At 47.6% G+C, this 16353-nt stretch overlaps 2 protein-coding genes across 2 annotated transcripts; both read right to left on the bottom strand.

The window, feature by feature from the left end:
* Positions 1–402: 402 nt before the first annotated feature.
* IL1F10 (interleukin 1 family member 10) lies at positions 403–6867 on the bottom strand. Its single transcript, XM_028122336.2, has 5 exons — positions 6821–6867; positions 3456–3515; positions 1319–1404; positions 901–1028; positions 403–615 (listed from the first exon to the last, which is right to left on the bottom strand). The coding sequence occupies exons 1-5, from the start codon at positions 6865–6867 to the stop codon at positions 403–405; spliced, it is 534 nt and encodes a 177-aa protein (XP_027978137.2).
* Positions 6868–11831: 4964 nt separating this feature from the next.
* IL36RN (interleukin 36 receptor antagonist) lies at positions 11832–15204 on the bottom strand. The gene is made up of 4 exons (XM_028122494.2): positions 15142–15204; positions 13545–13630; positions 12341–12468; positions 11832–12140 (listed from the first exon to the last, which is right to left on the bottom strand). The coding sequence occupies exons 1-4, from the start codon at positions 15168–15170 to the stop codon at positions 11916–11918; spliced, it is 468 nt and encodes a 155-aa protein (XP_027978295.1). The 5' UTR covers positions 15171–15204; the 3' UTR covers positions 11832–11915.
* Between the last annotated feature and the right edge of the window lie 1149 nt (positions 15205–16353).

Below are 16353 nucleotides of genomic sequence, written 5' to 3'. Positions count from 1 at the left end.
AGCTGTTTCTCCTGGAAGCTCTGGGGGAGAATCCTGTCCCTTGCATTATCCGGCTTCTGGAAACCACCAGCATTCGCGGGCTGGTAGCCCCCATCCTCTACATTCGAAATTAGCAGCATAGCATTTTCCAGTCTCTGGCTCTCACCCTCCTGCCTCGCTCTTATGAGGACCCCTGTGGTTACACTGGGCCCACTGGGATAATCCAGGATGGTCTCCCCATCTCAAGATCCTTACCTTAATCACATTTGCCAAGTCCCTGTTGTCTTGTAAGGTAACGTATTCACAAATTCTGAGGATTCGGATGTGGACAGCTTTAGAGGGGCATTAGTCTGCCTACCACAGATTCTGAGTAGGATGAGCTTGGTTTGGGGGCACCAGGCTGGAGCTCAGCCTCCTGCCTCCCTACCGACTCTGTTCAAAGTAGAGTTCAATGTGGGCCAATGGTTCACTCTCCTTGACAAGTCGTATTGGCTGCTGGGACTCAGCTGGACCACAGAGAAACCAGCCAGGCCAGGCCGCGGCCTCAAGCCTGAAGGCTGAGCCCGAGCTTCTCTGGAAGAAGGTGAAGCGCGTGGCTTCTTCACCACCCTTGTACAGATCCTCGATGTTCACATCCTGTGGGGGCAAGATGGCTGCTGCAGGATAAGGCCACTGGTTGAGATATCAGCCCTAGAGGCCCCCAGGGGGTGGCCAATGAGGGACTTTACAGGGAGGGTCAGTACCCAGGGCAGTGCCTTCTGCAGGTTCTGGAGGGCAGGGGTCTTGGCACTAGGTGCAGAGAGAAGGGGAGGCATGTGTGGACTTGGCTGGGAGTCCACAGATGGGTGCAGAGATGCCAGAGCACCCAGGAAGGTGGGCCATGTCTGTGGGGCACCCCAGAATATTGGTGTGGTTTCTCACCTCCAGCTGCAGGGTAGGCCCCTCTCCTGTCTCCACACAGGCTAGGCAGCGACTGCCTCCCTGGATCCCCAGGAAGATGGGGACTTTGGTGCGGTCCAGGCCTCTGTTGGGAAGTATGCAGATCTTCTCTGGGAGGAAAGAGAGAAGAGAGCCAGGAGATGAAAGGACCTAGATGGCAAGCTCTCAGCGACCTACAGCTGGGCAGAAAAGAGTTGGGCCAAGGCACACCTGGCTTGAACCCTGCATGCAGGCTGCCAGGCAGGCTGGGACTCCTCCAGTGGTCATGACACCCTCAGAAGGAGAGGTCCTCAGCTGCTCCCTGCCTCTTCTCACTGTCACCAGAGGCAGAGGGAAGGGGAGAGCTGGTGGCAGGTGGAGCATGGGTGTGTCTGAGGGGATGGAGGCCCCAGTGGCTCACCTGCACAGCAGTTGTCCACATTGGGATCTCCTACCAGGAGCTGGTCACCTCTTAAGTACAGAGCCTTCTGATCTGCATCCTTAATTCTGGAACAAGATGGTTGTGCTGACAACCTGCTCCCTTCAGGCACCACCAAGCCCCAAAGTCTTCCCACCCCCATGCTCTGAAGTACCACACTGAGCATTTAGGTGTTCTTCTCTCCTATAGGTGAGAAGTAGGTGCATGCCTCCACCCAAGAGCAGGTAAAAATAGGTCAGCCTTAAGGCAAGGGAAGGTCTTCTGGAGCTCGTGATTCTCAGAGGCTCCCTTTACCAGCGTCAGCCTCTGTCAGGGCCCTGGGGCAGTGAGGAAAGCCAGTGCCTTCTCACTGATGGGTAGACAGTTTTCCTGATTATGCTAGCCCCTTTTCATGCCCTTCCTAAAAAATTTCCTAATGAGGCTCAGATGTCTCTAGGATACAGTGAGCCTTATCCCAGATTTTCTGGGCCTGACCCAAATTTGCATAAATGTTTTATTTTCTTCAGTGAAGAGGATTAATTGAATGTGTAATAAAGTGTGGTTTGTGGGGCGCCTGGGTGCCTCAGTCAGCTAAGCATCCAACTCTTGATTCTGGCTCTGGTCTTGATCTCAGGGTCATGAGATCAAGCCCCATGTCAGGCTCTGTGCTTAGCGCGGAGTCTGCTTGAGATCCTCTCTGCCTCTCCTCCTGCCCTTTGCATGTGCTCTCTCTATATACAAAATAAATAAATAAATAAATAAATAAATAAAATCTTTTAAAAAATAAAGTGTGGTTTGCTTTTCGAATATTTTAAAGGCTTTTTTATAGAACAAAATTCACAAATCAGAAAAAAAATCCTATGTGACAGTAGGTGTACCAACATGGCCACCCTATTCCATGCAATGTGTATTTTGGGATGGCCCCGTGTTATGGGTGCCAAATTTAGGAGGTCAGGAAAGAGCTGGAGCAGGGTGTGATTACAGTCATTTGGGGTTGGCAATGGTTCCAATGATCAGCCTGGGAGGGTACATACGTTCTGGGGAACAGGGAGGAAACTATGGTGAGTGTGTGCAACATCACAGTCATGCAGGCTATTAGCTCGCAGGTTATTATCTCGGTGGCTTGTTGGCTGGTTTCAAAATGTCAGCCGCTCTCAGGACCTGGGGAGCCCTCCCTATCTCCAAGGGCAGAACCTCTGGGCCAACGTCAACGCCTCCAGATTTTTTTTATCTCAGTAACAACTAATTATAATACCCTTAGCTAATGACCGTATGTGTGTAAAGAAGGTTCACTTGTACAATAAAAATAAAGATCTGAAAAGAGCCTGGGTTTGCCATTCTCTCTCCAACCTGGACAGCCAGGACTTGTGTGGAACTCATCTGCCAGCAACATTCTCTTTGGAGACCAGAATCCAAGTTAGATACCCCAAGGTGACATCTGTTTTGTCATATGGGTGCTTAGTGCACATGTGTCTTGCCTTCCCAGGCACATTGTAACTTCCCGGAGGCCCCAACTGGCTCCCTGGTATCTAGGACAGGGCAGGCCCATGGAGGAGCTGAGAAAATGTGACCCAGAAGTCAGTCCTGTTTTATTTGTGTTATGTCTCATCTCATTCCTCAAAGGGCTGGAGACAGTTTACAAGAAATCACAGGCAATAAAGTGTAAACTATAAGGAAAGTGTCGAATGTCAAATGAGGTAAAAGGGATAATTGGGAGTGCAGACAGGGAGGAAAGGCCACAGAGGCCAACATATAAAGATGCCGTCACTGAGATTCAAAATTGCCTCTGAGCTCTTGGAGAGAGGAGGACGGAGTAGCATAGGGGGTGAGTCCTGGCTCTGTGTGACAGGAGGTAATTTATTTAACATCTTTGAGCTTCAGTTTCCAAATCTGAATGGACTCAGTCATGCCCCCCTTGTAGGTTACTCAGGAGGAAGGCAAGGCAGCAGAAGGTCTGGCATCTTGCAGATGGTCAGGAAAGAGAGCTATTGTGATGAGGATGATGATTAAACTTAATTATGGGGCACTTGAGATTTCTTGGGTGAGATGGAGCCGCATCTCTCCCCTCAGCCTTCTTTCCCTCTTCCCACATCATCCCCAGGCCCCTGGTTCAGAGAGGGAGGACTCCAGGAAGACTTACATGTAGTATCTTGCCATGGGGAGGGAGCACATTCCTGCAGTTGAGGGCGACTGGTCCTTGCTGAGGGGGAAGGAGAGAAGGGCTGTCAGAGAAGGGTGGGTAGAGCTGGGGGGCAGACCCCCTGGCGGCCCCCAAATCACCAAATCACAGGGTGGAAAAATCTCACTAGGCTGCTTATCTATAACTGGTCTGCCAGAATCCTCCATGATCTCCCCAGCTCAGCAAGTTCCAGGCAGCTCTGCCTCACCCTCCTTTGGGGCCAACTGACCGGGGTATGGGCCCATGACGTGTGCATGGTGCTAGCTTGGGGAAACTGAAGAACAGGCTCCCCAAAGAGTTTAGACAGGAGTACTTCCTGGAGCTGAGATTGAGGTGGGGTGTGCTCCAGCCTCACAGTTTGAGGATGAGCTGGACTCAAACCCTATCCCACTGCCCAGCCTGGCACTAAAGTCACCTGAAGGTTCTGATTTGCCAGAGCTTGAAGTGACTCCATGACCAGCCAGGCTTGGGAACTGGTATACCATCTCAGTTTTTCTCACTCTCCAGTGAACATATAAATCACCTGCCAGTTCTGGTTCCCTGGGTCTGGGCTGGAATCTGAGACTGTGCATTTCAAACATGCAACCAAGTGATATGAACACAGCTGGTCCCTGGCCACACTTTGAGTAGCAAAGGACTAGATAGAGGACCTCCCAGCCCAGACAGGCCATCAGCAGCGTGGCCTCAATGCAAGCACACTTGATGCTGTTCTCTCTCTCAGCCAAACTACTGGGGTTCTTTTGCTTGCAGCAGCAAAACTAATGGGCAGGCTAGTAGCTATACCAAGGTCTGGCCAGGACAGATCAAGTGGAGGGCTCTGTGTGAGGATTATGACTCCCACTCTTGGTCAATGTGAGCACAAGGGACAGGCAGAAATTCAGTGCTGGTCCAGTCTAGCTTGATCTCCAGGGGCCCCAGAAGCCTTCTGTCCTGGCCCAAACCCAAAATCCAGCCCCAAGATCCCAGCCCCTCCTGGGTTCTGGCTAGACTGTGATGAGGTGAATAGGAGTGAGAAGCCAGCTTCTAGTCCATCAGAGAGCCTGGGGTCCTGGTGCTAAGCATCTGCCATGGTCCCTCCCAATGCACCACACAATCCATCCCCTAAGCTTTCCCTTCCCTATTGTCCCCAGGTGACCTTTCCCTGAACTCTGGCCTATTGTCCTCCCTGGACACCATCTCTGGCTGTCTCAGACTTCATCAAACCACCTGTCCTGAGTCAAAAACCACCCCCCAAGTAGCACTGAGCTTTCTCCATCACATCCTCTCCTTGCTCTCCTACACGTTTTCTATGTGGACTATGTTCTCTCCAAGACCAATATTAACTTCTGTGGAGCCAAATCAAAAGACTCTTGATTCTTCTGATATTTGGCTTCTGCCTCCTCAGAGCTCTTGACATTAATTGACTCCCTTCACACTTCCATTTTCCCCTTCTCAGGTCTGTGTAGATTTTCCCTTCCATTTGGTGGTGTCCCTAAGGCTGGAAGCCACAAGTCTAAGTTCTAAGCACTTCTCTCTCATACCCCATGAGTTGCCATTCATCCATTTCCACAGCTGCAGTGGTCATATTGGTCTAAAGCCTCCCAAGTCCCAACTGAACGTGATACTTTATCTCCAACAGTCTACAGGACACCTCCCTTTGGACTTCTTGCCATTACACCCAACCAAATAGATCTGAAGTCAAATCAATCTTCTCCTCCTCCCAGCCCATTCACCTCCCCCCTTCTGCTTATTCTGTCTGATTTGCCAACAAGTTCTGATAAATTACTCTTTAAAATGTAATTTTGTCTTCTTTTTTTTAAAGATTTATTTACTTATTTGAGAAAGAGAGAGAGCGAGAGCACATGCACATGAGTGGGAAGAGGCAAAGGTAGATAGAGAGAGAGAATCTCAAGCAGACTCCATGCTGAGCATGGACCTGAGCTGAAATCAAGAGTTGGATGTTTAACCAACTGTGCCACCCAGGTGCCCCTAAAATGTAACTTTGTCTTCTTAATAGCCATTGTACCTGTGCCTGTATTCCTGGCTTTTCTACCTTCAGTCCAGCCCAACCTATGTGAGGTACCTGGACCTATATTCTAGGTATTGCTTTCACAACATCTCCACCCAGCTCTAGAGTCTACAGCGGCTGCCCATTTCATCACCATCTGGCCCTGATTCACTTGTATGAGTGTATCTCACTTCTCTGTGGACACTAAACCACCCCTCCAGGCACATGCCTTCTTTCTCCCCTGTGGGCATGCTCACAGTTGTCTTTGATTTCCCTGCCACAAAAGCCATCCCCCCTCCTTGCCGTCCATTCAGGTCTTTTGGCATTAGAGGAACTGGATGTGGTATCATTTATCTATAGGCTGCGTCTCTAGTTCTGCCAAATTAATTATCAGTTCAGAGTAACAGCTCAGACATACAAGGTTATGTCACCTCACCTCCAATTCTCAGTTTCAGCATCTATAAAATCATGGAATTAGAGTCTGTGGTTATTAAGATTCTTCCAGATCAAACGATCTATGATTCCATGACTCAGAGTTTAATGAATCTTTCCTTTACTCTTGCAACCCTACTCTGAAATCCTATTAAATTTCACTGTCTTATGTATTGTTCTATATACAGACATTTATTTCCCTTATAAAAGTTAACAACATCTTGATCCATGAAGTATGGCCCGTAGCTCCCTCCAACCACCCTGACACACATATATGCTTACAAGCAAGACATAGAAACACACACAGAAGATTTCAATGGCCAGGTTGGGTTCTAGACCTAGCTTTGCTACCAATTTGGCTTGCTACCTTAGAAAGTCCCCTTTAGTCCCTGGGCCTCCAACTTGTTATCATTAGGAGGAGAGGCTGGGCAAGGTCAGCCTTGCCCATTTTTCAAAACTAAGTTTCACAATGAAAATTTACACAGAAATCTAATGAAAGTAAAATGGATAAAGGGAACTTGCTTTTGCTGAATCAGAGAATGAGGGTGATACCAGAACCCTGACCTTGACCACTAAAGCAGGCACTGGGGCATATCTAACGAACCCCAAGCCTCACCACACACTGTTGAATACCACTGGCCTGGCTGATTTCTTCTGAAATTACTTCCTAAAATCTATGGTTCTAAATATTTAAAAATCTTCACTTGGTTTAATCCATGCCTTCTCTCAAATTCTTTCTATGTGCTCCCAGACTTAATTAGCATCCCATGATGTTCTGTGGAGGGGATACCTTGTTATCTAAAGAGCTTGACAGGAGGAGTTAAGTGAGGGGGCATACCAGAGATATTGACAGAAAGGAGAAGGAAAGCGAGAAGGAGAGATAGAATACTGCCTATCAACCACCGACCTGCAATCCTGGGTGCCTGGAACATCCGACTGATTTCTCCAGGGCATCTGCCCCAAGTTTATACTGTCTGGTCAGGGTGGGTCAAGCCTGCTGCAATCTTTATAATTGGCTCTAGGATGGGAAAGAAGGGCCTAGGGATTTCACAATGTCTTTAGCACAATATGGATAATGAGAAGGTGGGGGCATTAATGAGTGTTTGTTGAAGCGGGAGAGAATCACCCATAAAGCCTGGTAGAAGCCAGTCACTGGGCCCCTGCTCATAGCTACTATCATTGACACTGTTATTGGTGGTTTCAATAGCCAGATAAATAGTCTTGGGATCAGATGTCTTCATATCACCTTCCCGTTGGTGTCCCATGAGGGTCCATCCTAGGCTTAGAGAGGTAGAAGAGGCAAGAGGGGATGTGTTTAAGGGGCCCAAGGACAGAGCAACCTCTGGTGTTTTAAGCCAGGCTGCAGCCAGCAAGACAACATAAGAGAGGGGACTGATGGCATTGGGAGTATTGCCCTGTTTGGAAAGAAGGGAGGGAAGTCTCTGCTTTTCAACAAGTCCTATTAGTTGTTATCAGGTTGGTGAGACAGAACATTTAAGGAAACCCACCTGCAGAGGACATTGACCTTAGATCCATCCTGGGACTGCGCAGCCATTGTGTTCCCTGGAGGGTTAGGACACATGACACCATGTAAGCAGGACAGGTGTAAAGAGCACCATGTGAGCAGGGCAGGAGTAAAGAGAATACTCAAGCCTCTAATCAATTACTTAACTCAGTAAATCCATCCACCCACCTGTCTGTCCAACCATCCAACCATCCATCCATCTGTCTACTTGCAAGCAGTGGAGAAGCTTGGCATAGTGTTCTCTGGGGACCATCTGCCTTACCATAATTCTCACTCTTAGGTCATTCAAAGGGCCTGGTAAGAAAGTAGGAGAGGCCAATCCACACGTAGATGCTTAAAGAGTGAAAGATAAGAAAAGATGGGCAGGGAGGTGACTCAATTTCTGTTTCCTAAGGCCAACAGTCATTCTTCACCCCTCTCCCAATCTATCTCTCATCTCTCTGTGGAAAGGGCCAATGCATGGGGTATTATGCCAGGCAGTCAATGAGCATTTACTGAGCATTTACACTGCTGTGTGACAAAGATGTGCAATGCATGGTCCCCATTGTTAGGTAGCTTTACAGTTCAGCTGGGGAGCTAAGTCATAAATATTTTAAAAGATAATTAAGAAGACCAGACTCTCTAATCTGCAGGACAAGGGCATATTGGAAACAATAGAGGCAGAGAATCTCCTTGAGTAAAAAAATTCCTAGAATTGAAAGGGCCTGAGACATGGCATATAGTCTCCCTCCAAAGGGAGAAATCTGTGCTACAGCACCCCTGAGATATAGTTAATCAGGCTCTTCTTCAATACCTCCACAACTTCTTGAAGAAACCCTAGCAGTGTGTGTGGTCCTTGCGGTTAAAATTTTGGGGTCACACATAATTTCTGCTCATCAGTCCTGCTTGTGCCTCCTGGAATTACACAGAACAAGTTTATTTTTCTACTAGGCAGAGCTTTGAGTGTTTGAATGGGGCTTTCTGTGTATTGCTTCTCCAGGATAAAGACCCTCAGCTTCCTAGCCTCTACCCTAATGACTTGATCGTGGGACACTCTCTACTATTCAGAACACACTCTTAGTCCTCAGCGCCTATGCCTGGCACAAATGCCATGTGATGTGGGCATAATACCTCTGTAAATACAGGTCAAGCGGGGGACTTATATTGAAATTGAAGAAATCTAAAACCACTATGTCTTTTTCATATGAACAGTCATGATGCCAGGGTCCCCCAGCTCATACATTCCATTTTACTTTCCTTCTTTTTCTATTGACTCATGTCAGCTCATCCCTGCTAAAACCATTTTGAATTTTACCATCCTACAAATGATGAATCAATCACTTTAGGCTGGAGAAAGCTTGCAGACTGAGGTGAAATTTCAGTTGCTCCTTGAAGGGGGTGGGCCCATTTAGATGGGTGGAGGAGAGAGAAAGAATAGTCCAGGGTGGAGGAATAGTTTCCACATTCTGTACTCACCGGTTTCCAATTATTTGTCAAATGTTATTTGAGATCCTTGGAAACAAAGGATCACTTGAGGTCATTTCAGGGACCATAGACCCTAAATCAATTATTACAATGAGGGGAAGTTGGCATAGCAATGTAGCACAGTCAGAGCAGATGACCAGAGATCTCAATTCAGCAAAGGCTTCTTGGAGGAGGTGACAATATGAGACTATGGCTAGGCCCCTGGGCAAAGAAAGAGTGTAAAATGGGTCTGCAGAAACAGGCCTGGTGCCCAGAGCCTGTGTTCTTGGCACTCCTGAGAGGCCTGTGGCAGGACTTGTGCTGTCTGCTACCCAAGGGCTTTGGCTGCATCTGGGCCTCAGCAGCTCCACAGAGACAGACCCTTCTGGTCTGGCCACCTCCTTGCTAGTGCTTCAGCAGAATGTGAACCTGCCAGGCTGGTATGACTGGTGAGGTGCAGGAAGAATACCTGGGGCTCAGATTTAGGCCTCTCCTCTGGCTTCTGTTCTGATCCCTCAGAGTTTAGGCAGGGATGCTGGAGTCACAGTCCCCGGCATGTCAGACTGGAGGTGCAAAGGTAGTCAAGGAAGAGCTAAACCTTGCAGACACAGAGAATATTCAACAACTTTAGTATGGTCAGCTTTTAAATAGAATGTTTGGAGAAACAAAAGGGCTGATGTTGATTTTGAGAAGGAAAATGAAAATATTGGAGAAAACTGCAATCATAATAAAATAAATGCATTTATTTCTCTTTTCCTATGTATTAGTTATCTATTGCTGTGTAACAAGTTGGAGCACCTGGATGGCCCAGTCAGTTAAGCATCCGACTCTTGGTTTCAGCTCAAGTCATGATCTCAGGGTCCTGGGATTGAGCCCTGCATCAAGCTCCACCCTCAGCAGGGAGTCTGTTTGAGATTCTCACTCTCCCTCTCCCTCTGCCCACTCCTGCCCCATGTGCACTCTCTCTCTCTCTCTCTGAAAAGATAAACAAATCTTTTTTTAAAAAAAAAAAACCTTAGCAACTGAAAGCAACAAGCATTTATTTTCTCACAGTTTCTGAGAGTTGGGAATCTAGACCAGTTTAGCTAGGTGGTTCTGCTTCACTGTCTCTCTTGAGGTGGCGATCGAGCTGTCAGCCAGAGTTGCATCATCTGAAGGCCTGACTGTGGCTGGGAGAGCTGCTTTCAAATGCACTCATGTGGCAGTTGGCAGGAGGCTTCATTTTCAACACATGGGTCTCTCTATAGGGCTGCTTATGAGATGGCAGCTGGCTTCCCCCAGAACAAGTAAACAAAGAAACAGAGAAAACAAGATAGAAGCTGCAGAGTCTTTTTTATAATCTAATCTCAAAAGTAGCATAATATTACTTCTGCCACATTCTGTTAGTCACAGAGACAACACGGGTACAATGTGGGAGGGGATATACATGATGTGAGATGGGGTCAGCAGCAGCTGTGTTGATGTCGTAGGGCTGCCATAACCAATTACCACAAAATTGGTGGTTTAAAACAATGAAAATTTTTGCTCTCATGGTTCAGGAGACTAGAAGGCTGTCGTCCCTCTGAAGGCTTTAGGGAAGAATTCTTCCTTGCCTCTTCCTAGCTTCTGGTGGTTGCCTCAGTCATGGTATTTCTTGCCTTATTGCTGCATAAGTACAATCTCTGCCTCCATCTTCACATAGACTTCTTCCTGGGTCTCCTGTGTGTCTCCTGTTGCATACGCAGTCATATTGGATTTAGAGCCCATCCGAATACAGCATGACCTCTTAACCAATTGCATCAGCAAAGAACCTGTCTCCAAATAAGGCCCCAGTCTAAAATTTCCAGAAGGACATGAATTTCAACCAGCATGGGACCCTTTGGAGGCTGAAACCCACGCCTTGCAATCTCAGGGGGCTATGACCACTCTAGGTCTAGGATTATTCTTTCTACAAATTCCTTTTCCAGGAGATTCCAACCACACTAACTCATCATATTCTCTTTCTTCACAGCTTTGCTGAGGTCTGTGTACTGATTCTGTTGCAGCTGACCAGAGCAGCAGAGCTCAATTCAATTTGAATTTCACTCAGGGAAGTGGATGCTGAAGATGATTAGAAATATTGTCTGCTCTGTTTTCCTTAATATTAACTTACTTATTACACAAAGAGTTCATCTTCATTGTAGAACAGTTAGAAAATGTTTAAATAAAAGAATAAAAAGAAAAATCAACTGTAATTGCTAAATTGACATTGCTAAAATTGAAGTAAACTCTTTTGTTGGACTTTTTTTCTATGTGAAGAAATATATAGATAGGTTTTTTTTAATTAAAATGAAATTACAAGTTATGCTAATTTGTAATTTGCTCTTCTTAATATGTCACAAGCATCTTTCCATGTGAATAGATACCAGTATCTTGGATTCTAATGGCACCTCAGGTTTCAAAACATATGACATGCCTGGCCATTCTTTAGCCTTCTGAGCTGTAGTCAATTCCTTGGACACCACCACTCTCTCCTGCCATGGCTAGCGCATGAGGGTTGAGATGGAAAATGTAGAATATGATGGCAGCTGAGCTACAGGAAAGAGGGAGGGGGCTGGGTTTTGGGTCTCTAACTCTATGACCTCCCTCTCCTGCATAGTGATAGTAGACAGGTCCTCATGTGGGCAGCTGGTGGCCCTAATAGGCTCAACTTGGGATTGGCTGGCTTGTGGGGCTCAGGGGTACTGGGTAAGTTACCATGAAGCATGAAGGGTTTCCAACACTCCCCCCACCCCGACCCCTGGGAAACTTTTTATGTGACTTCCAGTTTATCTTGAGTGGTTTTTGCAAGTTCTACACCAGTAGCACCACTCAATAGGGAAAGAAACTGTGGACTAAGCCCCAAATCTCAGAAGGATTTACCCAAACTGGGAATCAAAAGGGAGAGTGGCCAAGTACCCAGCCAGAGGTGGGGCCCTGAGAACAGATGGGGGGATGGTTGCCATCAGTGTCCTTCTCTACCTCCGCCCCTGCCTGAGCCAGCTCTGCCCAGGTAGGTTCTGCGGGGTGCATTGCCCTAGTCACACTGCTGGAAGTAGAAGTCTGTGATGGGGTTGCCCCAGCTGGCATCCTCTGAGAGTTGGGTAAGTCTGAGAGGCTGGTCTGCTTCGGGCACAGTGCAGAGGAACCAGCCTGGGTAGGCAGCTGACTCGAAGCTGGAGGTGAGCCCTGTGTCCCGCCGGTAGAAAGTGAAGCTCTTAGATTCGTTGGCACCGAGGTAGAGTTCCATGATGTTTACTGGCTGTGAATGGAGAGGCATGGCAGGTGAGGGGAAGGAGCGGAGGAGGCAGGAGAGCTGGGCCATGGGCATGGAGAGGCAGGGCTGTCATCAACAGAACCCTGCAAGGGAGAGGATCAGGCCCCAGGATGCCTGGCCCAGTGGCTTCAGCATCTGCTGGCTTAGTGAAGTCAAGATAGCAAGGATGCCCTAACAGGACTCACCTCTAGTTTTAGAGTAGGTTCCTGCCCTGTCCCACACGACAGGCACCGGCTCCCTCCCTGGACGCCCAAGATGACTGGAGACAGCTTGGCATCCAGAGACCGGTTGGGGACAACACTGATCTCCTCACCTAGAGAAAGGAAGCCAGAGTCAGGGTCCCTGACTGCCCTTCCCTCCCTCTCCCCAAATCGTGGACTTTGAAGCACAAGACCTACGTGAGACATTCTGTCCCCAGACTGGGCAGAAAGGAAGCCTGGTAGCAGCTGTCATCTAGGGAAGGGTGGTCTCCTGCCAGTTGGCCCAATGACATCAAGGCATGTAAGCACATTGCACCATCTCCCACCCCTAGCCTACCCCCTTGTCCAGGCTCAAACCTTCAAGTCTTCTCTAACCCCCAGGGGAGATCTGACTACCTCCTTTAATGCCTCTTGACCCTCTGGCCTTGTTTTGGAAACTCAATTTGATAAGCCTCTCATCAGAGTTATTTGGACATGTTTGTACCAACATGAGAACAGAAGAGGGTCTCATTCCTCTCTGTACCACACGTACAAACCTACCCTATCACATACCACACATACAAACACATACACACACATGCTCACATACATGCATGCATGCATACACACGTATACACACACACACACACACACACTGCCTGGCCCCAGAGCCCAGTAAATGTGTCCCAAGTGGGCAGGTATGTGCTATTTTAGAGAGAAGGCCTGTCATGGTGTCTGGGGCATGAGGCCAGATGGTGCCACCTGCTATCTGGGTCCCATCACTCTGAGGGACCAGGAATCCCCAGAAAGCAGAGGGAACCCAGGGCAAAGGGATAGAAAGCCACTCCTATATGGGAATAAAGGCCTAGGAACCTATTTTAGATCTCTCCTCAGCACTTGCTCCCAGGAAAAGGAATGTTTGGCCTAAGTCTACCTATGAGGGAAGAACAAAGCATTCATCCTGGAAAATATTCCCACCTTTGCATAGAGGCTTCAGGTAACAATGGGGTAGGCGTCCTCACTTTGCTGGAAGGTGTAGTATTTTATTTGTCCCCGTTCAGAGCCTGCTTTTATGATGCCCATCTACTGTGTCAGGCCTGGGACCTGTAGGCCTGTGCCAGTTTGCATAGCTATTCCAAGCCCTCTCCAGGCCCCCTCCCCTCAGAGTGTATAGACACCTAGGGAAGTAGGGTCATGTTCTGCCACCAACCTTTGATGACCTTCCCTGCATGCAGCCCTCCGGCTAGAAGCTGGTTATCATGCAGATAAAGCACCTTCAAGGCCGCATCCTTCATTCTGAAACATCAAGACAGGATGACGCTTAGTTAGGGGAGGGGTGGGTGCTTGGGCTTGCTGGGCTCTACAGAAGCAACCACCCAACCTTCTCTGCCCGCCCTGCTGGGCTCATACCCTACTAATGGGATAACAATAGCCTCCCATCTGAGTCTTCACCCTATTCAATCTTTTCTACACCAACCAATCTCCTCCATTTGTGATGTTGGAAAAGAAACTGGACTGTGAGTCAGAATCCTGGGTTCTTATCTGGCTGTGCTGCCCCTGCTGCTGAGTCCCAACAGACAAGTCGCTTGCCCTCTCTGAGCCTGAGTTTCCCTGTTGTTAATTAAGACACTGGGTTAGATCAAACCCAAGCCTCTTCCAGATGAAAATCTGATTCTTCAATCATTATTGAAGATGTCAAGGCACATTTACTTCCACCTATTAAGTGAGGAATATCTTTAAATTTAAAATTCTTGGGGCACCTGAGTGGCACAGTCTGTTGAGCGTCAGATTCTTGGTTTGGGCCATGTTGTAATCTCAGTGTCATGAGATCAGTCCTGCGTTGCGCTCGCGCTCAGTCTGAAGTCTGCTTAAGTTCCCCTCTCCCTCTCCTTCTGCCCCTCCCCACTGTGCACTCTCTCTCTCTCAAATAAATAAATCTTTAAAAAATAAAAATAAAATAATAAATTTAAAATTCTTTCATTTTACTGTTCAAATTTATTTCTCATCTCTGATTTCAGTTGATTTTTTGACATCTTGTGAGGTGAAAAATATATCCTAAAATGGGTTTCTTCAGGTGTTATATGGAAATAAGTAGGCTGTGTGCAAATTGGTTCAATGGTGGCTAAACACAAACAAATCTCATTCAGTTATTAATATACTGAACTGCACCATGGTTCTCTTATAAGAAGACACAGAAAGCAGATTTCCCACATTTCTTAATCAAGGAGCGCCACTATATAAAGCAACTCATAGGGTTGCGGCTCCACAGAACCCACCTTGGGAAAAGCTGTTAGACTCTGAGTTCAGAGAGAACTAGGACCATTTTCACTCACTAGTGCAAAGTCCAGAACACAGCAGACCGCCTGGCTCAGCACATGCCAGCAGACAGACAGACTGACTGACCAAATAGTTTTGTTGTTGTTTTGCCCCAAAGGGCAGCAGGGAGGTAGTGGAGCAGAGTGACATCAATTCACCCCAGTGGGTGGTAACAGCTCTGAGCTGGGTCTCCTGACTTCCATTCTCATCATGGATATGTGGGGCTGAAGCTCTACACAGAGTGATTCACTTGCTCCCCCTTCTCGTCAGGGAACCCCCATGAGGTGGCCAGCCCCAGCCTGACAAAGGCTGGAAAAATTTCTCTTAGGACAACGAGGGGCTGTTCACAACTTCCCAGCTGCTCACCCACCTATGAGAGCCCCAACTCTGGGCAGGTGCAGCCTCTCCCTACCCAGAAAGTATGGACAACAGGTCTACCTGGAACTTATTTCCCCCAGAGGACACAGCCAGTCAGAGGTTCAGATACTCACCGGAAGCACAGCGCCCCACTCAGGACCATCTTGAACTTCACAGTGTATAGACTCTCCTATTCTGAAATAACACAAAATCTTAAGTGGCAATAGAGGCTGGGCTGGAAGGGGCCTGAGTAGCAAACAGCCTTCTGGCCCCACCACCCCTCTCTCCAGCATGTGAACAACCCCCACAGAGCAGGGGATTCTAGGTCTGGGGTCAGGAGAGAGCCCCAGTCCTGCTGGGGAGAATGAAACCCAGCTCCCCAAAGGACACCTCAGAATGCTCCTTTCTCCTGGCAGAGCCTGTGGTATCTGCCTGCTCCTCTGGGATGCCTCAGCCCTTTTAATAATGCACTAGGGAGGAGCCCCTGAAACTGCCACAAGCTGAGGAGGAGCAGGGTTTCCCAGGTATTTCACACCACCCTAAGCCTCCAGAAACACCTGCGCTTCATTACCTCTCCCAAGGAAGGAAGGTTCTGGAGATAGCCTTCTTTCAGCAATTCTGATGAACTTCCCAGGGGCTTTCAAGCTCTTTGTGAGCACTCCGCTCCGGGACCTGGGGCACTTCCAGACCCAAAGACTTCAGTGCAAATAGCCACTCAAGGAAAGAAGATTTTAGAATAAACCCCCTTTTCTCCCCCTTCCTTCCCTCCCTCCCTCCCTTCCTTCCTTCCTTCCTTCCTTCCTTCCTTCGCCAGGCCTATGAAAAATGCTGGAGGTGGGGCTTTCCTGCTTAGGCAATGTTTAGTCTACAAATTCATTGTAGAAAAACCTGAAAATCCAGATTGGCAAAACTAAACAAAACAAAACACACCATGAATACTTGTCTTCTGTGAGTGTACCATCAGAAAACCAATGACAACACTTTTCCACTGCCTACATATACAAGTAACTGTCAACTGTGTCTCCTACAGCTTCGTCATAGAGCCTACACTCTATTCAACTTGCTTTTTTCATGTAGCTAAATAGCAGAATATCTTTCCATACCAAATATGAATTATGATATAACATTGAATAGCTGCATACATTTCATTGTATAGATGTATCATTTATTTATAGCAATCAATTATTATTAGTCTATTATTTGCTATTGAAAATCATGTGGTGACAAACATCTTCGTATCAACCTCTTCACTCGTGTCTGATTATTTCCTTAGAAAATAAAATCTAGCCCATTCCACCTGTAATCAATCTTTCTCCAATACCTAATTGGCAAATTAATATGTGGCT

This window comes from Eumetopias jubatus, unplaced genomic scaffold (genome assembly GCF_037043125.1).
Source record: "Eumetopias jubatus isolate StellerSeaLion01/CBP00866 unplaced genomic scaffold, mEumJub1_p1.0 scaffold_9, whole genome shotgun sequence".
Taxonomy (NCBI): Eukaryota; Metazoa; Chordata; class Mammalia; order Carnivora; family Otariidae; genus Eumetopias; species Eumetopias jubatus.
Note: the sequence above shows the minus strand (reverse complement) of the source record. Positions and strands in the feature narration are given on the sequence as shown.